This window comes from Oculina patagonica, chromosome 4 (assembly GCF_052425735.1).
Source record: "Oculina patagonica isolate OP01 chromosome 4, crgOcupat, whole genome shotgun sequence".
Classification (NCBI taxonomy): Eukaryota; Metazoa; Cnidaria; class Anthozoa; order Scleractinia; family Oculinidae; genus Oculina; species Oculina patagonica.
This window is the reverse complement of record NC_135761.1, coordinates 16,858,203-16,881,789: the sequence shown is the minus strand read 5'-3', so window position 1 is coordinate 16,881,789 and position 23,587 is coordinate 16,858,203. Positions and strand designations below refer to the sequence as shown.

The window sequence follows — 23,587 nt, the reverse complement described above, 5'->3', positions numbered from 1 at the left end:
TTCTTCGAAAGAAAGCTGTATTAGGAAAAACTAACTGCAGTCCGTTTGGTTTCTCACTAGGACCTTTGGTTTTGCACTGAGACTCATTTTGAAACAGAGGCAAAGGATAACTCGGAAATGGCCTATTAGAACCTATTAAAGAACATAAGTCCTAAAATTCCACTAAATACCATTTCTATACTGAGAAGAACCTATTTAGGCTAGGCTGAAAAAAACTAAGCTAGGTTCTTTTACATGGGTTTTTACTTTATTTTTCCAGTCCCGTGGCCTTCTTAAATCAGGTTCGACTAAGGCATAGATCTTTCGATCGGGGTCTCATCTTAATAACCGGCACGCATACATGCATGCACAGGCGATTACGCTTTACAATGTTGATCCCAGAAATTGCATTTTTTTATTTATTTTAATTTTTGATTTGCTTTAACTACAAAACGAACTTTCAATACATTTCATACGTACAGTATAATAAAATAAGCACATTTAATTATTATGAACTTCTTTATTTGGCAACAGAAAGGCCCAGGATTGATTTCCACACAAAGTCGATACTGAAGATTGTGTGACATTTTTTCGTATTGAAATCTAATCAAGTCAACACCGCTAACAAGAATCACTTACATGTATTTATGCAACTTATCAAACAAAACATTTTAGATCAGCTAAATCAGCAATTGGGTAGAAATTCTTTCAGAATTCTGGCTTCTCATACAAATAGGAATACGGATACCGTCACTGTTTTATTTTTAATGGCTTGAGATAAATATTATCTAAGACAGAAAAAGGAAGATGGCGAGTCGCGAAGGAAAGGGGAAATAACATTAACCTAAACTGCCTAAACTTACATTATTATCGATAACAATGCACGCCAAAACAAACAAAGATCAGATAGCTCACCTTTGCAATCTAATCAGGATACTGCCATCGGTTGGCCGGCCTTTTCATACTGGAACGGTATAAAAAGTTATGACACTAAACGGCTTTCACTCGTCAAATTCTTATCGCGTATGCCGATTTTGATGAATACACGTACAACGGTTAAAAAGTTCTGTAAGCGAGCTCACAATTATCCAGTACATCATTCTCTCCTGACCCCATACCTCCGTTCCACTGTAGAAATCAAACGCGTTTTGCATGATGTACGCTCTAAGTTGATTCATACTCATGACAATCAAAGATGGCGTACCGAAACTGAGTAAACAGTCAAAGTGCATAGTTCCCAGTGCTACTCGGTTGGAGTAATCGTAACATTGCCCGTCCACGGGCGACAACATATAGGCGTAACCGCCTAAAAATGATCATTTCAACCGGTACCACATCTTTTCAAATGCCCGCTACTCGAACACAGCACATGGAGCTGTTTATTTAACGAATGCAGCAATTTGGATAATATATATGTATATATTCAGACACACGCCTGAGCCACCTGCTAACTGGTGACATGTTTAGCTTTCGTTGCCATGGACACAAACAAGCTGACATTTTTTATTAAGAGGCGGATTTGGAATGCATCCATATTCCTTTTTTTATGATCGAGAAACAAAAATGAAACTGCAAGATAACAAGCCGTTTATATTTCATACTATCGGTTTAATACTGAAACGAAGCGAAAAGGTAGAGATTAGCAATAGCGTGACTCCTGAACCGGCGAAAGTACATCCTCAGGCTTAAGCCAAAATTAAGCGAATGTGCCGCTGAATGGGCTATGCTTTTCAGTACATGCCGGTGCTACTACCAAAATGTATTTACTCGGCGTTTACTTTGCCAGCAGAAACTATATTAGAAGCGTTACCAGCGGTCACGCACAATCATTCGAATGCAATACGCGCCGCGATTGCTTTTCGCAGATGCACAAAACAATTTTGTCTTTGGCTTCCCATCCCCCTCCCCCACCCCCGTCTTTCCCAACCCTTCCCCCAGGCCTAGGTTGTGATAGTTATAGTCAGAGCGGGTATTGCAGTTTAAAAGAACTGTTTCTCTCTCAAAGCAGCACTAAGGAAAAACAAAATATATCGAAGAAGAAACAAAGAACACATGGTTTCCTAGCATAATAAATTAATAAAGCAAAGAAAGCTCTGACATGTTTGTTTTAAACTGTTTGCCGTTATGTCTGAGTTGTCTATTCCCATGACGTTCAACTAGCAACTAAATCCAGGATTGATTTGTATATACAATGGTACATTTGGTTTGAAGAGGCGAAATATGACAGTTGCGTGGAACATAAGGAAGAACAAGAAAACACTGAAATAGGGAAGAGTGTTGTAAGTGTTATTACAGCGTGTCACGCCTATATATAAATAATTAGAGATACCACCCCTTTGAAGGTTTTTGTAATGAGGTCACTTTGGGGCCGGTTATACATGGCCATGGCAAATTTTCGGTTTGTGAAGCCACGCTGGAAATTTCAGCCCGGGCAAATGGGCTGAAAAACCTCATTTAATCGCATTCAAATTTCAGCCGGGAATGAAAAGTGAGCTTAGGGATGCACAGCGGTGGTTTTTAACGCAATAAAATGGCGGCCATGAGAAGTTTTCAGTTTTAATACGGGCTGAAATTCGCCTGGAAATCGCAAAAAAATTCCAGCCAACAAACCGGGCTCAGCGACATCTTTTTGAATGCCTGCCATTTCAGCACAGCCGGTGATTCCGGCTTTCATCTGTGAAAGTCAGACGCAACATTATACGACAGTTTACCTCAGTTGCCATGGACACTAACAAGGAAGCGAGATCAAGAGAATTGAGGTTCGTTTCATGCGAACGACAAAGAAAAACAATAGCTAGTAACACTTTAAACTTTCATTTTCGAGACATCGCGAAAAGATAGACTTAGACTGCCTAGAGAAACGTTAGTGTGATGTTAAAACGGGGGAGGATAACTCCTTAATTGATTTCATCAAGAACGTACCGCTTCGTGGACATCAACATGTAGTTAATAAAATTGCTTCAAGTTCATCTTTTCATACGGCCGCCGCTCAGACACAGAACATTACACTATTTATTTAATTAATGCAGTAATCTGGATAACACCTATTAAATTCAGACGCTAGCTGATCGACATGTTAAGCTTGTATTCAACTTATATTCAACAAACAGATTTCGAATCCATCCTCTTTTATATAATTGAGAAAAAGAAATTAAAGCAAAATACGAGATAAAATTCTATTTAGCTTTCATATTATCGGTTGCTGAAAAGAAGCGAAAAGATGGAAATAGTGGCGTGACTCTTGAACCGGGGGAGTACATCCCTGCTTTTGCTAAACGCGAATGTGCCGCTGCATAGGGTATTCTTTCAATAATAACCGGCTACCCCTTCCAAAATGTATTTACTTGGCGTTAGTTTTGCCAGCAGAATCTATTTCAAAAGGGTTACGGTCACATTCGTTCGATTGCAATGCAGGCCCAACTAGCCTGAATTTCAGACATCCCTCTGTGCTCGCCTGAAATTCAGGCTAGGGCCCAACTGGCTTCCGCGAAACACATCCCCCTCCTTGTTTCAAAGCTTTGATGTTAGTCAGAGGGGTTTTAAGTCAAAAATAAACGTCAACGTTTCCCCTCTCAAGGCAACATTAAGGAGAAACGAAAGATGCAACGACGAGCCAAAAACGCGCAGATTTCTTGTATTAATAATAAATTACAAAAGCCTTTGAGGCGAACAAAGTTCTCTGATATGTTTGTTTTAAACTGTTTGCCGTAAGTTGTCCAGTCTCATCGCGTTTAACTAGCATCACCCACAACTAAACCCACGATGGCTTTCTGTGTATATAGAATCCGCACACTATTTCAGGATAGCTTTGATAAAACAGTATTGCGTAAAGAGATTGCCACAACACGCTTTGAAAACACCATCTGGCGATGATTTAACACGCGTCTTCCTTCCGTCTCAACCGCCATTTTCGACAAGTCGCCGAAAAAGCATTGCATGGAACCACAGAATTTGGGGCACACTCCAGAGAAGTGTTTTCCCGTCCACCTATTGCGAGGATTTTACATTAAGATCCAAACCTTACAAGTCGAGGAAAGCTTTAGTTAAGGTTTATCACATGCAAAGCTCCGGTTTATTCGGATCTTCCGTTTCTCAACCGCCATTTTCAAAAGTCGAAAAAGCAGGTGCGTGAAAACGAAGCACTAGAAAAAGCTGAAATCACTAAAACTTTAGACCACTAACCTGGAGAGATGAAAACCACCAACATGAGCACAGATATCGGTGCAGAAAACATGTTTGGCACAAGTGAAAATTGTCACGAAGCAAAGCGATTGATTTTGTACGCAACAGCTAGCGTCTTCAGTGAAAACTGAAACTCGAGTTTGACCTCTAATTTATGCTACTGTCTCAAAGTTCCGTGTTGTTTCTATGTTCTGTGTTTATCCGTTACTATGTAACTTTATCTTGCAATTCGCTGACGTTCTACGATAAATCGTGAGTAGTGTCAGAGGTGAAGCAGAACATTGCAAAGGATCGTTTGTCTTTCTTCTTTTAAAAATTAATAATACATAAAAGCGTCTTTTTAGTGGAATTGGAATAACTTTGCGGGCCGTTCGTTCCTAATCAGTCAAACACTCGAATTCCTCAAATTTATATATTTTGTAGCATGAGCCTTTTACAAGATATCGAAAAGAAAGTTGCTTTGGGGAACTAGCCAAACGAAATACTGTCATCGGTCATTTACGGTCTTTACCAATTCTGACGGATCGGAACTTTTCAAGTATAAACCTTAGCGAGCTTAAGTTATACCTTTTCTCGACATGCACGATTTGAATCTATATTCATAATTAGCCGTCTCTAGCTTTTACTTATTTTTAAGACAAATGAACATGAATTTATCACGCATGTCAATGTTTATTAATTATTAAATTAAAGGTCAATACTGCTAAGTAAACACAACCCACACGCAAAACAACAGCTGCGCGGGTAAATTAACAAACGTTTGTTGCTAGTTTTAACAGTTAACTAACAGCAACTTAGTATATTTCTAAATCGCTAAATCCCACTCTAAATAACAGTTTTATTAGACATAAATAAAAAATGAAAAAAAAAAATGCTAGGACGCGAACGTCTTTTAGAAGTGCACCCGAGCACTAAACATGTTGACGCAAGTGCAAAACAGGTGGCAATACAAATACATCGATGTCGAGTCATGAGAAGTTGCATGAAAATGTTGCCCGTGTGTTACTTGCCTTTAATTTTGAATAGACTGACAATATTTTCCTGTTTCTTGCCTCGCAAGAATGTTGCAATGCAAGTTGAAAAGTGTTGGTGCGCAATGACCACCCGTGCTGCCGCGTAAGTTGCGGAAACATTAGAGACATTAAGCATGACGTTATGCGGCAACGGCACGCGGCTTGTCTTTACTTTTTTAACTTTTTTCGTTCTATCATCCCTCATAAATGGTGATATCGCACATTCACGACAAACACAAACTTCTCACCCGTCTCAAGGAAGCAGCAGAGTTGAATTTCCGTTCGCGGGAAAATAAACGTCATGCTTAATTTTCTATTGATATTTATTGGAACACGGGTGGTAATACGCGTCACGACACATTCGTAACACTTGCAATGTATCAGTGTTGCGTGACAAGTTACAGGAAATGTTGTCCTCATTTTCGGCCTTGTCACTGAAATGGGCAACATCTTTCAGTTTTGCGACTTGACGCTCAACATGTTGCAATGCAAGTTTGTCGCGCATTTTGCCGCCCGTGTTGCAAGGTCGGCAACTTGTTGTACGAAGAAGAACAAAGTACGAAAACAATTGCAATTGCTTTTGCATAAGGTAACTGAAGTTTTTTGGCCACAATTTGTATGAGAAAAAATTGGTCATTCAGAGTGATATATCATCCATGTTGAACTGATCATTTCATTTTTAAGTCGAGTTTCAGATAAGATATAGGCTATAACTGCTAGTACCTATACGAGCACGGCTAGCCTAATTAGCGCCGGCTTTTAAAAAAAAACCTACATATTGTATGCAACTACTCGTTCATGGCAAAAATTTTCAAGGTTCATGGCAGACAAATTAGATATAGGTCACGATAAGAAGAACTTTCGACAGAAACTACACATTGAAACTTTACGTACCTTTAAATTAAAGCGCCTAAGCTACGGCCAAAAAGTTTCTCAAATGTCTACAGGAGGGAAAGGATCATCTTCAAAATCAATAGATCCAGGAGCCATAATCGTCCCCGATTATGGCTCCTGATAGATCTTGACTACATATCCTAAAGGTTTTAAAAAGCTACATATACATACTTGTTACATAGCATTGGGTGGCGCATTAGAGAGATTTGGGGAGGAGATAGGCAATTCAATACAATCCCCCAATAAATAAGGATACTTTGAAAGAAAAAATTACCTATATACTGATATGTCTAGATCACCTGGCTCTACTCATATAAAACCCCCTAACTTGAAGACACACACGAACAAATTGACACTCCTATCCCAAAATTTCTAATGTCCACCCCCTCAAAACTACATTTAAATACCTTTACGCCTTTACTGCTATACAAGACACTGCGACTACACTTTTGATTTTACAGGCTAAACATAGAGTCTAAATATCTCAAATAAAAATAACATATCATCGAGTAACATATTGTTTCCGTGCCGTCGGAAAATTCAGGCCACTCAGTACGCACTTCAGTAATCACTGAAAGCTGTAAGACAAAAAGAACATAAAAAACAGCCATTAGATTTTACGTTAAACATCAAAATTATACATTTTCAATACATGCAGCCGTTTGCATTTAAGGAAACCTTTTAAACTTAGTCATCAAATCAAGAGGCGAATCTTTGCCGACGTCATTGTTTACGTTTTTCTTTATTGGGATATGGCTCTGCTTTTTATACCCAATCGTACTTTTTTGGTACGCTTCGGTTGCATATCAGGCGAGACGCAGTCAAGCCCAAATACCCATGGCGAGACCACACGAGCCTGATATGCCGCCGAAGCGTATCAAAAAGGTACGATTATGTATTTACCGTACCCAAATTCAGAATTTAGCGATAAATTGGGACTCTGTTGTTTCAGTCTGCATATTTCAGTACTCGTCGGCAAACATCGCGCAAATCAAGTTGGCAAGCGCGCTCAAGATTAGTTTTGGCGGGAAAGTTTTACTTCGATTACGACCGTTAAACACTAGCTTATCTTAAATTACGAGGTTCTGCTTTATTAGTAAAACCTCTTTTCAATTCCCGTACGGTGACACTTCTTTTCTTAAAAGTCTCCATGATATCGTGGAGTATCAAGTAAGTGACTTGATATCGTAGGATATCAGGACAGTAGATCGCACTTCTGATTGGCTATTTGCAAACTAGGGTACAGTAAAAGAAGGCATCATGCTATATGCCAATTTTATTTTGAAATGCAGAATTGTTAGATGGAAAAAGCTCTTGAGCCCATCATGCATACATTCTTTGTAGGATCGAGAGTTTTTAAACCCGCGCCACGCAAAAACTGTTCAGAGACAGTTAATCATGTTATACTCTCAATGATGAAATCCCATGCTAATATAAAGATAAATACGGTAAACAATGATTCGCCTATCATGACATCTTCAAATAGAGCGTTTTCACACACGTGACCAGCGGCCATATTGGTTTACTGAAAACAAAAGATGATACTTGCATAAAAATAGAGTTCGATTCTCGACTGAAGGATTGGTTTAGCACACCATTACGGCCGCCGTTTCCCTGTTTTGTAACACCAGTGTGGCTGCTGTAATGTCAAATGAAAACGCTCTATGAAGGTTAGGGTTCGATGAATGGTCTCTCAAAATTTTGCAGTGCTCGCAAAATTAGCTAGGCTTCTGCTCACAAAATTTCAGTGGGTGCTCGTTTGCTCGTGCTCGCATATTTTTTATAGAGCTCGCATGCTCTGTTTTTAGTCGAGGTAGCTTTTTCAAAAGTGCTTTTTGCTCGCAAGGCTAACTTTTGTCAATGCTCGTGCTAGCAATAAAGAAAAACTCTATGCTTGCAAGGACCACTGAATACTCCTAAGGTGGGGTAATTTATATTATTATTATCCGATCATGTATATTAACCGACCCATATGAGTAACGGGGCTTCTATGAATATAGTTGGGCAAGACTTCAGCAAGTGAGAATTTGTTGATATTACCCAGACACTTAAATAAAGTTTCTATTCTATTCTATTACAAAGGATTGAAGGTTACTACCTGAGAAAAAAGAGGATCCCTATTGCCAAGATGAGAGACGAAACTGTACTTGTCGCTGAAAATATATAAAAGATACGGGCAGTGGTTAACAAATATAAACACTAACGAAACATTAATGATACAAAAATATTTATTTTTAGCTTCTAGTGAAGATTATTTCCAGTCCGTACTGTACAATCTTCGCGTGCAATGTTTATGTGAATATTGTATGTTTATGTGAGCCTAACACGAACGAATGTTAACAGGCAAAAATTAAAATTCCAGGACAAACTTCTTTTTTATCCTTTTTAGCACCAGATATCCTTGCAAAACAATAATAGAAGAACGAACAGAAACGAATAGAAAAATCTTGAACAACGAATAGAAGAACCTCGACGCTATTCCAAACCGACGTTTCAGCTCATTGAGCATTCCTGAACGAAACGACCCGTAATGGCGGACTAAAAAATATCATGTACGTTATTACCGAAGTGTAACGTATGACGAATTCAAAACAAAAATAAAAACAAACGACACAGTGCGGAATGGAAATCAGCTTTAAATAAAAATGGACTAGCTCAGGTATTGCCTTAATGCGCCCCCGTCCTTAACCCGACAAAAAGTGCCACAAATGACGGCATAATCCCGGGGGGGGGGGGACTCCTATATGAAACGGACGGGGATGCTCGTCGGAAATTTTGAAAAGAACCCCTAAAAGAGACCAATCTGGGTGTGGCTTAAGCTTTTCTTGACCCCTAAAAGATACCAAAAAACTAAGAATAGAATTTATATTTGTATATTTCTTCGTGTGTAACCCTAAACGAGACCATTATGGCTTAAAATATTGGCGTTTTGCCCGGAACACCCTAAGCGAGACCAAACATCCGAAATTTACACCCCTAAGCGAGACGACGAGCATCCCCGTCACTTTCATATGCGATTCCCTCCCCTCCCCCCGGGGGGCATAATATTAATTAAGCCGGCGCCCTGAGCAGGCTAACTCTTCGATACGGCTACTTGACATTCTCGTCCCCATAGCCCTTTCGTTTCTCTTAGCCGGCTTGGCACGAGAAAACGGAGGGCTTATTTCGAATTTTTTTGATTGGCTGATTGGAAACAAAGAATTCCTAAACGGAAGTCGAAAACGTAACGACTCTCTCATACATTCTTTTGAAACGTCGTGACTGCATACATGAAGACCGGAAGTCCTAGAATCTAGGACTGGAAATCCTGTGTCCCCAGATCACTTTGTTTCCTCGTGCCAAGGCATAGCCGGCTAAGAGAATCAAAAGGGCTATGGGGACGAGAATGGGCTACTTGACTGCTATTATGAAAGATCGAGATTCCACAGTCCGAGTTTCGGCTTTTGAGATATCAAATGGGAATGCGAATGGGTATTAACTCTTTCTAATGTTTTAAAAGAGAGTTGTTATTTCACGTAGTTAATTTAATAACAAATTTTGACCTTAAATTTTGTAGTTGCAATTGCCCCTGCAGAACAGGTTTTCTCCCCTGAATTAAATTAGTCAATAATAACCTCCAGAAGTACTTGATTGTTAAAATAATATAGCTTAGATTAATAATACTCTATCCTACCAGCGCTTGAAGGACAATAGGTCACGCAGTCCTTTGTCATTTTGGTGTTCTTCAGCCCTTTGCAGCTTGATACCTTATCTTCACATGTACCCTCGATCACAAACTCCCCAGCAGCACCCGCGCACTTGTCACACTCGCCGTCTTTAGCTTTCCAGTCCTTAAAGACAACCCCTGGAGAACAAAACAGAGTATCATGAACGTTTAGGCCAGTAAACGAATCCGGATCTTTAAATTGTAGGAGAAACATTTAGCCAAAGTGTAATAACATAAATACATCGTTTTAATAAGCTCCTATCAGCCAACCCAATTCAGCCGGACACTTTCGTATGCATGGTTGGGGCTTTCACCTGTTACTACCTACAGCGAAGGGAGGTGGGGAAAAGAGCTTTTCTGTGGTCCTTGATGCGTACAAGGACACAAAATCGCATCGGATAATAAGTTATAACGAATAAACCTTATGGTTTCTCTTATTATGAACAGTCAAGTTAATTTGCCGTTCCCAATCAGATGTGGCTAATTAATGTTGTTGAGTTGTATTTCCAGTGTACTCCTACAACAGCGCGTAATAACGCGCCGGAAAACATGCGCCGTATTATTCAACTACTGCGATGGTAAGTGAGGCATAAATGTAAGCAAAAATAGGCTTTGTATACCATAAATAATAAATGAATATATGAATAGCTAGTAAATATCCACTTACCTTTGGGCTCGAATTCAGCACTGTGCCCTTGGACTGGGAAGTTCTTATAAATATTACCAGTCTTTATTTTTGCTTGGAACACGTCTTCAATGTACGCACCATCGTTCGCTTTCACAACCAAACATAAATTCAGACTCGTACCCACCATACTGTATCTACTCTTTGTAAACTTTAGTTCTGTTACTTTTATATCCTCGTACTTTTGGGAATCATTGTACAAGCTCTTCATCTGTTAGTAGGTAAAAGGCAATCACAATTTTAGCCTCAGGTTTTTTCTTATATTACTGTTTAAAAGTACTCTTGATGAAACAAGGATTGAGAAAACTTGAAACTCCATCATATGTCGAGTTATATTTTGTTTTAGTAGAAAGCTAGCGCCCGTTGCTCTTTAAAAAGACAATAATTCTTGATTTTTGTGTTAAAAGTGCATAAAATTGTTAGTTTTGGCCTGCAATTCTTTAGAGTTTCTACTGAAACAATTAGACTACTCGCCGTCGTTTTCTATGAACGATAGTCATGCGCCTTGTTGACTATTATATTCGCTCATAGAAAACTCGGGCTCGTACTCTAACTGTTAAGTAGAAAATGGCTGCCAAAAAAGAGTTTCTGACATCGCGAAAACCTCTTCGTTACTTTTGAATTGTCTCAATTTTATAATGTTTTGCTACACAGCAGTACTCGTATCGTCTAGCTAGTGAATGAGAAGTTCAAATTTCTCTTCGCAGTTTGTTTTGCTGGAGAGTTTATGATAGCGAATTTTGGGTTTAAAATTTGGCCAAGTTGAGGGTCCGATAGCGAAAACCGATTTCCTTATTTTTCTCAAAAACAAAAGTACTTCTCGTGAAAACAAACTACGTCGACCCTATGCAATAGAAACCTGAACAAAAAAAAAACTTTTGCTCGGTTTTTCCTGACCGTCGTTCTTTGCTCCACAAAAGAATATCAATGTGTACTAACATAATTATTATGGGGGCAATGTGGACCGTACATGCACTTGTAGTCCTATACTTACAATTAAAGGCATCAACAGCGCGACAATCTTGTAATCTCTTGATGACGTGTTTGCTAACTTTTCTTCCCAGGGAAACCTCATTATAAAGCTCAGGACAGCACAAGCTGAACAACAATGAAAAAGAATGTTCGATATCAGTAAATAAATTGTCAACATTGCAATTCCGTTTGGGATTTCATGACTTTTCATGAGTTACCCTGGGGTCGTCATTTTTTGCAGGATTTAACTGTAGTCCCGTCAAGTCATTTTCCCAACAAGAATTTACAAGCAAGACAAACAAATGTAAAAAAAAGCGGCCACTGTGAAACTAGAGGATCTACCTTAAGGTTACTATTGTTGGCGGCTACTAATTTTAGCGATTTTAGCGAGTTGGGCCAAAATCGCTAAATTTTGTACTCGCTAAAATTTGTCTCGGTCAAATTTAATACGCGTTAAAGTAACACCCTCGCCCGCCAGAGGAATACAAAATTAAACATAGAGGCTCTGTTAAACTATATGACAACGTCAAAAGGTAGGGCAACAATTAAGAACGGTTGGGAGAATGCTGGGATCGCCGGCATGGTGGAGAACATGACCGATTTCCCTGACGAGGAAATTCACTTTGTTCTTTCTTCTGACAATGAAAATGGGTCGATAATGTTCGTTCAGTTTTAAGTGACTTTGTTCTATTACTGAACATTTATCTCCATCTTAGTTATATATTGAATTTTTGTTTCAATTTTTGGAAAATCGCTAAATTTAATAGTCGCTAAATCTTGCTTAGAAAATATCGCTAAAATTAGTAGTCGCTAAAAAAAGCAACCTTAAGGTAAACAGTGAGCAAGAAAACGGAGAGTGATGTAATACACATTTGCCCTATATCTCGGGTTCTAAAGCAAATCATGGATTGGAGGGGTCGTGAAAAGAAAAATGAATAAAACTGAACAGTAGTGTGTAAGTTTAGTAGTAGTGTATGAGTTTGGTTTCCAGCTTAGGAAATTTTTGATCGATGTTGAGCTCTGATTTCAGTCCTAACAAGGATTTGGAGAAAATCTTTCGACAATGAGGCCCTTAATCTAGTCCCGAGGTGCTTATGTGATGCATAATGTTATGCCGTTGTCTAATGCCGTAACTATAAGCTACCGATTTCCCACTGGAGGATCGGAAGAGAGCACCTACCGATAAAGCTTCGAAACCCTACTTTTGATTTGTAACTATGTTACTGTTGATATTGAACCATAACTACTTACTTGGTTTTACTGTTGGCTCAGTTGTTGGGGCTGCAGTCGAGTTAGCTGAAGTTGGTGCGGCAGAGGCTGGCGACGGTGCGAGAGTTTGTGATGGTTGTATAGGTTGTTGTGATTGTGAAGGTGCCGTTGACTGTGTCACTTTGATTGATGCTGAGGTGGGCGTTGCCGTAGTTGGTGCTGGGGCGGGCGGTCTTTCAGTTGTGCTGCTCTGGCCTGAAGCATCTGTGAACGCAAAAGTAGTACGTCGCATTAGAAGGACGGAGAAGAGCACTTATCTAAACTTTTCATCCGGATACAGTGGAATGAGCACTGTGCGTCATTTACTATAAGCTAATCTCGAGCTCCTACCATAATCCCACTCTGCCTAACGCTGAAGATCTGAGTATAAGATTACATACGGTCAGCTGCACGTTGTCGAAAGTTGAACGATTCCTACAAGATATATGGTAATTTAAACTATTGTTGGCAAATGCACAACGTTTAGTTGTCGCTGTCATCTTTTAGCGTTTACTGTGTCTTTGCGTATTTCAGTGGCGTTATTATGAGTTGTTCCTGTGTCACCAGCCTTCAGCGCCACGCGCTTGTAGCTTTTGCCCCTAGCTTGAAATCGATTGAAAGACCTCAAAAAAAAAAACATCCTGTTTTACGGCTTTTTTGTTCCCGCTCTTCTCGGCTATTTTCAGCCTGATAACCCCCCGGGAGCGCGCGTTCTGTGTTGCCGCGGTTTCGTTTCGATTATTGTTACGGCCAAAACAGTTGTGCCACTCGCGAACATTACTAAGTAGTTAAAATGGCAATGCAAAAAGGAATAGTAATTGCTTGACGAATGGCTCAGTCACGTCAGGGCTGTCGCAAGGAATTACTAAAAGTCCTATTTCATCGATACTCCGAAGGAGGACGACGGCGCTTTTGTTTGGACCTGTTTGGTAGTTCTTGAAAAAATCAGTTTGCAGGCTAGGAAAAAACATTGAAAGAAGTTGGAACTAATGACAGATATTATGCAAAATAAACAATAGTTTTGCCTAGTGCAAATGGACTTTTTGTATCAGCATTGTGGCTTATCAGGTAACACATCACATGCTTAGCACTTTTAGGGCTATCGCTAAACTAAGCTGCAGTAGTTAAGCCAGTTAAGATGTTAAAGATGTCACGCTAGCCATATTGGCTGGGTCAGTTTGGGTTCAGAAAGGTCTACAAAGAGATTAAAGCACAGAGATTAGGACAAGTCAAGATTTCCAATTTTACAAGGTCAACAGAAAAAAATCAAGCGCGTTGTAAGCAACAAAGGATTTGTAAGGACATGCATTCGGAACAAATTATTTAAAAGATATATTTTGTAATAACTAAAACGCAGCTCGCTCCCTTGGTAGACAGTCTTGGTTTCCACTATATTTTTATTAAAAGAAAAACGGTTCTTGCGGTAACACAAACAGTGTCGGCCGGAAACAACTTGTATAGTTAATTTCACCTCTCTAGGGCCCCAGGTTGACATGCTCCATTTAAGGCTATCAAAGATTCTAAATGCAACCATTACTGATTTCAAAGTGTGTCGTAATTTCCATAGTTAACAATTTACTGAATAACTGAGTAGCTTAGCTCTGAGATGGCGATATATATGCCCTAAATTCGCTTAGCAACTTGCACCGTTTACGAGTGCACATAGATTCAAACCTAGATTTTAAGATACAAATGTTACGGCTATAGTTTTCCGAAGAGGACTGTAGGTCGAAGTATCAGAAATGGGTGTCAAGGAGTCTTTCTTCGCTTTGCGCCGGGCCGGGTCAGATGCGTTTTTTCTTCGATTTCTCGGCGAGTTCAAGGGGCAGATACAAGCGTGAAAAGTAAACAATTATGAAACAAATGAAACATTACTCACCTGATGAAAAGAAAACCACCAACAGAAGCACAGTAAATGACCCAGATAACATGATTGGCACAAATGAAGATTGCTTGAAACCAAAACGTGACAGCTCGCTGATCACGGCCTCTTCGATGAAAACTGAAACTCGGTTGAGGTGTATGTTACCCCCGTGTTTATTTGTTTGTTTTGTTTCATCCGTTTCTAGGTAATTTTAGTTTTTTCCGATCGACGTCAAGATCTGTTAGTGGCTGACAGTAATTATAAGCCAGCTGACAGAAAGCAAACACTGACATTTTTGTGTCACTTTTAATTGCATTAAGAACTTGAAATTCTCCAACAAGGTCGGGAACAATCTTCTCTAGTAGGATAGTTTTTCCAAAAATCCCACCAAACGCGTTTTTTATTTGTTTATTTTAACTAAGCCGGCATTTAATAAACCCGTTTTTAATGCAGTAAAAATGTTCGTGACAAATTGTTTTTCCGTTGTCAAAAAAATTTTGCTAATCAAAACATCGTCCATTCTTTAAGCCAAATGTTTTTGCTCCTTGTCGTTTTTTCTTGGGTCAAAACAAAAGGAAATATTGTGTAATATTTATTCGACAAAAAAGCAGTTTAGTGGCGTTTACTTTGAGTTGCAATTATATAATGGACAAAAAGGTGAAAATAAGTTTTTTGAGAATTTAAAATTATTGGTCTGCGCAGTCAGTACACTAGTCCATGGTATAAGTGAACCAAAAAAGAACGAAAGAAAAATTATACTGTGAATTCAATAATAGACTGACTCCTGATAGCAAATCTTACTTTAGGGGCCATCAAGAATTCATGAAATATTCAATTTGATTGAAAGCCAACTCAAGTCCATGCCAAAGCTACGTCAATCTACGCTTTGCTACGTCAATCTACGCTTTGCATATCATTCGTTTTCGGTCACCGAAAACCCCGTCCACACTGACCCGGGTAAGTTTGAAAACGATACGCTTCATTGGTGAGCGTTTTTGCAAAGCCCTGTTTTCGGTGACCGAAAACGTCGTTTCAGTGTGGACGGTTGGCCTAACCGGGGAAAAAAGATGCGTTTTCAAATCTACCCGGGTCAGTGTGGACGGGGCCTAAAATTATCCTTTTATTTCTCACATTTTCACGTTCTGTTGTCACTATTTTTCTTAATTAGCATTTCGCAGTCTACTTATCATTCAACTTTCACGCTTTGCATATCATCCAACTGAAGATGATAGAAGTTTCTTTAGAAACATGTTTTGTAAACTTTAAAAAAATTGTCGTTTTCTTTAAAATTCTTTTTAAAATCTTTTGAAGGGCTGGGGAGAGGGGATGCTAAATAGAGGGAGAGGAGAAGAGGGATCAAAGAGGGGGGCTTATTTCAAAGCGTATATCAGTTAGCGTACATATAAAAGAAACAGGACAGACTTTAAAATGTTTATAACACATTTTCATAACAAAGTATCTTTAAAAAGTAAATGTAGTGGATTAAAAACCTTAAAAGCGTAAAATTGCGTCGTTTTCTTGTTTATACATGGCCATTTTCTACCATCTTGGAAAGAGGGGGAGGGGGTGGCTTACAAAAAAACCATTGGGGGGTGGGGCTTAAAAGAGAGGGGGAGCGTAATAGAGCTTGTTAGGTACCTGCTTAGCCATAATGACCGCCGAAGTCTTTTTGAAAATCTGCAAGACGCCGAAACCTCGCAGCAGTCGGACAAACAAACAAATACAGCGATTTTCGTGTCATCTTGAATTTTTTTTCCTTTTTTGCGCACCTTCGCTCGCCTCGCTCCTGACAGGATAGGACATGGCTTTGTTTACTGAGTAATCTGGATGCTGAAAAGCGAGTGACGTCAATGTGTAGAATGGCTACTCGCAATTTATTCGCAATCCGTTCGGTTTGCTTGGCATGTTTACTAAACCAGTCAAAACTCGTGTGTATTTGCCTTCGTCAGTTACGTTCGATAAGCCAGTCCAATTGTTCCCTTTTCGATTGTTGACAGTGAAATCTGAGCCCACACAAACAATTCGATAACACAAGACAAGTGTACATGCGTTTAATCACACAACAATGTTTATTAACTTATGCTCTTTACTTACAACTAACTGGTATAGTTCACCGTCATTTTAAAAAAGCAATTAAAGGAGTAGGTCGCGCTCTGTAATGAACTTCTCGAAAGCTGTCAAAGCTACAGAGACATACGTTGTCACGAATGGCCATAAATATACCAGACACTGGGCTGGGCTGTTCAAAGATGGATAAGGCCGGGTAGGATAAGGCTAATCCAGTTCGAATGCAAATTGAGAAGTTATCTATGATAATTTCGACATAAATTTAGCATCGCAAAATGCTTCGAAATGACAGAAAAAACGTTCTTTTAATTCTTTTAATCCTATATTGGCGTTCATCAGCTTTTGAACAACAGGGCCTTCTAAGACTTCTAAAGCGCGCGCTAAACTTGTTGCAGCACCTTCAGTGCAACACGGGTTATAATACGTGGTAGAAGGATTTCAACTTCCAATGAATGCATTAGTTTTGCGCGAAAAGCAGTATATATTGCTTTCCCTATTAGTTGTTCTTACAATTTCAAGTAAGTATGGCATCATTTTTCTTACATTTTCGTCGCGCAACCATGTTTCATTGGAAGTTGAAAAGCGTCGTTGCGCGTATTACAAAAAGTGTTACCAGTTTGCTTCAACATGATTGTATTAAGTAGTATGCTTCTAACTAAATAAGAGCGCAATTGTAACCACAGCACTTTCGAGTTAACAAACATGAAAAATTAGTCACTAAAACCTCAATACTCCTAAATCTTTCTTACTTGTTTTGTAACTGAGGTTTCTGTAATCGGAATATCCTTGTTCGATACAACTGAAGAAACACTTTAAAACATCTTAATCTTTGAACAAAATTTCTCTAATATAACAGGTTATTTTCACACAATTGATCAATATTAACTACAGACTCTAGTAGAAAGCTGTACTTTTTACATAACTTAAGGTGTGGCATTGGAAAACTGTGTAAAGGAGGCGGGCAATTTATTACAAAGACAAAATTGGCGAACATCTTTTGTCCAAATAACCTGTACTGTTCAGTCTATTCATACAGTACGCGCACCCACCAACTCCCATCCCCATATAAAAAGAATACGTGAACAAATTGCCACTCCTATCCCAAGATTTCTAGTTTAACGCCACTCAAAAATACATTTCCCTCTATATTTGAAGGTCGTCTTTCACGATTACACAGGTTAACATCTTTCTCGATTAAAGGGTCCAAAAGAAAACAAATTATAAACAGTCATATGTATAAATCTTGTTTAGTTGTTTCGATGATCGAGAAATCCAGGCAACCCAGAACTTCAGCACTCACTGAAAGCTGTAAAATAAAAAGACAACAAAAATGTACAGCTGTTAGCTTTACTTCAAAACCAAGATCCGTAAACTGATACTGTCTTAACATACCGTTGTATTTCATTCTCTAAGTAATTAATAGAATTCTCCTAGTATACTTATGCCAATGCTGCAATCTGATTGGCTGAGCTATTGCACACTATCAGCCATTAGGTTGCAGTGGCTGAAGGTCGTTTTCATAATCGTGACATTTTCTCGTTTTTTCTTTTCGAAGTTTCGAAAGGAAATTCAGAAATATTAATGCGAAATTCAATTCCCGAGATGACTAAAGGAAGGAAATTCACCGATAAAACGTCAAAATTACTGAATGAGGCGTAACTGACACAACTAACGTTTCAATCACAGTTCAATCCGCACGCGCGATTTTGCTAAAGCGTAAAGTTTAATACTGGTTCATAAGTAGAAAAATAATTAGAAATCATTTTTTGAAGGAAAATGAGTTAGATTCTACAAAAACGATAAGATTATTCGCTCTCGATTCGGCCTCATCAACTATCACCTCATAGACATCTCGAGCTCATAATTAATTTTATAGTTAATTAGTCATCCTCATCTGATGCAATACAATATCAAGTTAAAAGATCAGTATTAAATAATAAAGATGGTAAATTTTAATGTACTACAAACTTGATGATTACGACATTGCAGAACCTAGCAGTATGCAGGACGCGTGTCACATATCAACCTAGTAAATGGCCCAGCTCACCACGAGTCTCTCGTAGCTCAGTTGGTTAACGTTAGAGCGCCCAATCGGTATCTGGGAGGCCAAGGGTTCGATTCCCGTCGGGGAATCAGAACTTTTCTTTGTCCCATGCTCGTGTCATGTTGAACATCTCATCTTTTTTAAGCTCAGTATTATGATAAATTAAAATTTTTTAACTTACCTGAATGAAAGAAACATCCCTATGGCCAAGATAAGAGAGGAGATGGTGAAAGTCCCTGGAAATAAAAAAAAACGTGGTATATCGGTTAACCTAAGAATTAAATACAGTAATGTATTCAAGTTTATGTTTCGAAGTGTAGCACAATCGATCGAGGCGTGTTTATTTGGCTGTGTGCAGCAGTAAACGTTTTGTAAGTCATGCATTCCTGGCATGCATTTGCCAATCTGCTGGAAGATTGAATTGGTTAATAATATGCTTGTAGATTAGTAAATGCCTGCAGGAAATGTGTGATTTTCAGATTTAACTGTAAGCTCGTAGCCAAGAAAAAAAAGAGATATAGTTACTAAAATGTATTATAGTTATAACTTGCTGTTATAACAGCCTCCTCAAGTATTATGTTACTGCAACCTACCAGCGTTTGAAGGATCCGGACAAAACTTTACGCAGTCTGTTGTCATTTTGGTGTTCTTCTGCCCCTTGCAGCTGTAAGTGTCATCTTCACATGTACCCACGATCACAAACTCCCCGCCGGCTCCTTCGCACTTGTCACATTCATCATCCTTAGCTTTCCAATCCTTGAAGGTAACCCCTACAGAACAATACCATCTACCATTAAAATCAGGACAAAGTCAAACGAAGTGATCATTTGGCGCGCGAGTAACATTGAACTCAATTCTTCGAAAAGTGAGTTTCCCTCTTTTGGCAGTGTGAGGTCTTAATTGATCGTCGGTAATCAAATGAAAACCAGCTACGATTTTACCCGTGTGGTGGTAAGAATAAATAAATGCAAGCATAAAGTAACATGATAAACTTGAACAGTTGATAAATGGGTTTCTTTATCACCGAAAAATAAATAAATAATAAATAAATAAACAGACAAATAAATAAAATAATTGATTACCTGACTGACTGACTGACGGACTGACTGACTGACTGACTGACTGCTTGACTGACTGACTGACTGACTGACTGACTGACTGACTGACTGACTGACTGATTGACTGACTGACTGACTGGCTGACTGACTGACTGACTGACTGACTGACTGACTGACTGACTGACTGACTGACTGACTGACTGACTGACTGGCAAACTGACTGACTGACTGACTGACTGACTGACTGACTGACTGACTGACTGACTGACTGACTGACTGACTGACTGACTGACGACTGACTGACTGACTGACTAAATAATTGATTCATTTTTAAATCACCTACCAAGGGGCTCAAATCCAGCACCGTAACTTTTCACTGGCATATTAGCATGGAGGTAACCAGTTTTCACTCTGGCTTTGAACACGTCTTCAATAAAGGTACCGTCGTTCGTCTTCACAACCAAGCACAATTTCACCTTCACCAACGTCAGGGAGTCTTTTTCGGAAAACACCACTTCTGATCCATTCACGTTATCGTACTTTTTGGAATCATTGTACAAATACTTCATCTGGAACAAAGCAGCAATAACGTATTAGCCTGTTTCATACATCCTTTAGCTTTAACTAAAACAAGGGAATTAAACATCTTCGGGAAAAAAATGGTCAAAGAAGTACAAAATATATTTCGAGAGAATGAATAAATTACACTGGACACATTACCAACCGGTGCGTTAAGCTCTTCGTCGAGATAGACGGGTTCCAGCACCGTCAAGAATCAATTAATGTGCTGCAGTTTCTTGGGCTAGTCATTTTACCCATATTTTTCTCTCCGCACAATGAAAATGGCAAGGGAAATGGTAATGGCGAATTGTCAGGGCTATTTGACAAATGTTCTGGGGAGAAGCCGGCAATGAGCTAGCATCCCATACAGGGAGGGTGACATTGCTTCCAGTCGCTTTTTGCTAAAGGAATTTGGAGCTCGCCTCTTTCGATCAAATAAGCTGTAACGTTGTTTTAGAAAACTGTACATTAGCTTACCGTCATGGACACAATTATTTCGCCATTCTTGTAAAAATTTGAATTCTTGTCTGCTAATGACGCATTCCAAGTCATATTGGCTATAAAGCTAACTGAGGCACAACCTTAACAAAAATGATGATAAAGAAGATTAAAACATATCGAAAGATAAACGGAACATCCGTTGTCGCACAAAAACACAAGATTCCAGAGGGCATCACTTTGTTGTTATTTTTTATGAATTGCAATCACCAAGGCTTCGCGTGAAAAGACTGCAAGTAGGCCCTCCGCTCGGGGAATCGGGCTACAGAGGGTCACCCCAAATCCCCGTATTTCCGAGCAGTCAAATCCCCCAGTGGAGAGCCAGCTGCTAGGTAGCTAGACTGAGGAGACCAAGGTAGAAGTGTAATGAAGTGGTAGAGTCATAAGTTACCAACCGTTTTATATCGTTCCTTGGAGAAAAATGATTGGTGAATTTCAATTTTAGTACAAAATTGTAGAAAGAGATCTACTTGAAGAGAACTTTTGATCATTGAGTTTCCGGCTCGGATCTGCTAACTATCGTCACATCAAGCATTTTAATAATAAGGCCTCTTTTGTTATCCGATTTTACAACAACAGTTGACATTCACAATCCATAACTGCTTACTTGGTTTCATTGATGACTGGGTTGTTGGGGGTGCGGTCACAGAAGCGCCAGCTGTGTTGGCTGCGGTAGAAGTTGAAGAAGGTGTGGGCGCTACTCCAGTTGGTGCAGGGGTGGGCGCTCCAGTAGTTGATGATGGGACGGGCCCTCCAGCAGTTGATGTTGGGGCTGGCCCTCCAGGAGTTGATGTTGGCATTACTGTCTCTGAAGGTGCCACAACAGTAGTGCTCTGGCCTGAAGCATAACAGTACCTCGGCATTATGCATAGTAATAAACCTCGCATCAGGAGGTAAAATAAAGTTCAACGAGGGGAGAGGAGGATAAAAGGAAGATTTAGGACGAGAAGGAGGAGAAGGAGGAGAAATTTATCAGCTCTAAAGATCATGCAAATAAGGGTGTGTTGCCTACTTTTTTAAGCCATTTCACGGATCGATACGGGGACACGAGAAAATTATTAGTCATACATACGAACAAACTGATTTTCGTAGCCAGTTTTTCTGCAGATGACATCGTAGTCTCTCAACTAATCAAAGCAACTGAAAGGAGCCATGCATGTCTTAATTATCGTGTCTCATTCAATAATTGCTCGTGATAGTTCTAAAACTAAATACGTTTGACCGTTCAGCAGCAAGCAGTAAATTTGAACGATCATGACAACTTTCAAAGTTCTAAAAATTCCAACTATATATGTATAATGTTAGCATATGTGCGAAGACAAACGTTATGTCTTAATCAGATTTATGTAACGGATCAGTCCTGAATGTGCTAGAATTTCATTTCAAAGCTGGTTAAAAAGAGATTTGCTTTATAAACAACTGTTAGTTTTGAACCACATTAATTAGTTAAATAAGTAAAGCGGAATCTGAGACATTTTTGTAGTGATTCCACCGTCCTTTAGACGTGATTCAACGGTCCTTTTACACGTCATTCCATATTTACCCTAGTGTGACCATCTTGGGTTCAGTGTGATGAGGTTGGAGGTCATTTTGGGGACTATACAGGGAGATCATTTCGGAGTCAGGTTCCGGTTTCGAGGGCGTCGAAAATATCGCTTCCATCGCCATGCTAACTGGGAAAATGAATTGTCGACGCTTGTAGTTAAGAAGGACAAGATAATTGCATAGCGATTGCGACTGCTGAATTGACCACGTTTCACAATCGATTATATTCACTGTATAAATTACTAAGGCACAAACGGTTTTCTTCTTTATATCGTGAAATAAGAGTATTCGAGGATTCAAAACGTAACATGCATCAGTTCGATCTGTCAAAGCTGTGTCCCTTAGCTAAACGGCGTAAGCTACAGTAATAAATGCGCTCTTTGCTTTGATTTAACAACTAGCACCACCTGTCCATATAGGCTCTGCACTGCATTTTAGAATACGAAAATATTTTTTTGCAGAAGAGTCATGTTATCAGCTTGATATAGATACGGCTTTAAGTGCCTTTTTCCATTCTTCGACCGCCGTTTCCGTCGATTTTCGGCGAGTTCAAGAGCCGGTTGCTTGGAAAAGTAAACATCTATAAAACATATGAAATACCACTAACCTGATGAAAATAAAGATACCAACACGAACACGGCTATCGATCCAGAATACATGTTGAAAACAAATGAAGATTACTGTGAACCAAAGCGCGCGACTTAATCACTGATCTCTTCGACTTCGATGCAAGCTGAAAAAACTCGATTTGGGTCTCCGTTGCCTTGGCTTTTATTTATTTGTTTTGTTTTGTGTTTTTTCGTTTCTATGTAACTTTGGTTTTACCGATCGGCGCCAAGATTTGCTAGTGGCTAAGAGTATTAAAATTCTGACAGAAAGCAAACACCGAAAGTCTTACGTCACCCTGAAGAGAATTAAAAATTTTCTATTTAGGCAAGGAAACTTTTTCCTTAACATACTAAAATACTGCTGAACGTTTTATTTTTATACTGTATTCTAACTTAACCGCCATTAAAGTTGTCTTGAAGCTGTCATTTTGAAAGCAATGAAAATGTGCGACACATCATTTCTCGGTCGGCAATAGAGTTATGCTAATCAAACACCAATTTTATTAAAACTAAGGCATAGCCAATGATTATGCATTTTGTACTGAGTCGAAACAAATGGAAATTTTTCCTTATGTTTACTCGCGAATAAAGTAATTTCGCGGCGTTTGCTTCAAGATGAAAAATAATATACTGAATGAAAAGACGATCGCGAGTTTGTGAAAA

At 39.2% G+C, this 23,587-nt stretch overlaps 3 protein-coding genes across 4 annotated transcripts in view; all 3 read right to left on the bottom strand.

The window, feature by feature from the left end:
- The window catches only part of LOC144649770 (uncharacterized), a 104,131-nt gene extending 99,759 nt beyond the window's left edge, over positions 1–4,372 (bottom strand). Inside the window, exon 1 of the mRNA XM_078509354.1 lies at positions 4,162–4,372. Coding sequence (XP_078365480.1) covers positions 4,162–4,213 — 52 coding nt within the window. The 5' untranslated portion in view covers positions 4,214–4,372. The remainder of the gene's footprint in view (positions 1–4,161) is intronic.
- Positions 41–23,074, bottom strand: LOC144649783 (uncharacterized). Of its 2 annotated transcripts, XR_013569943.1 has the most exons (8): positions 22,924–23,074; positions 21,379–21,609; positions 20,751–20,854; positions 20,056–20,281; positions 19,248–19,424; positions 18,836–18,890; positions 17,408–17,916; positions 41–52 (listed from the first exon to the last, which is right to left on the bottom strand). XR_013569943.1 is itself a non-coding variant. In XM_078509373.1 (7 exons), exons 1-7 carry the CDS (start codon positions 22,973–22,975, stop codon positions 17,907–17,909), a joined length of 855 nt encoding a protein of 284 aa, XP_078365499.1. In that variant the 5' UTR covers positions 22,976–23,074; the 3' UTR covers positions 16,600–17,906. The 2 variants fall into 2 exon arrangements, 1 of the variants encoding a protein (XP_078365499.1); XM_078509373.1 differs by lacking the exon at positions 41–52 and having other exon boundaries at positions 16,600–17,916.
- On the bottom strand, positions 5,519–14,690 carry LOC144649792 (uncharacterized). The gene is made up of 7 exons (XM_078509381.1): positions 14,559–14,690; positions 12,683–12,904; positions 11,454–11,557; positions 10,442–10,670; positions 9,742–9,912; positions 8,167–8,221; positions 5,519–6,646 (listed from the first exon to the last, which is right to left on the bottom strand). Exons 1-7 carry the CDS (start codon positions 14,608–14,610, stop codon positions 6,637–6,639), a joined length of 843 nt encoding a protein of 280 aa, XP_078365507.1. The 5' UTR covers positions 14,611–14,690; the 3' UTR covers positions 5,519–6,636.
- Positions 23,075–23,587: the final 513 nt, after the last annotated feature.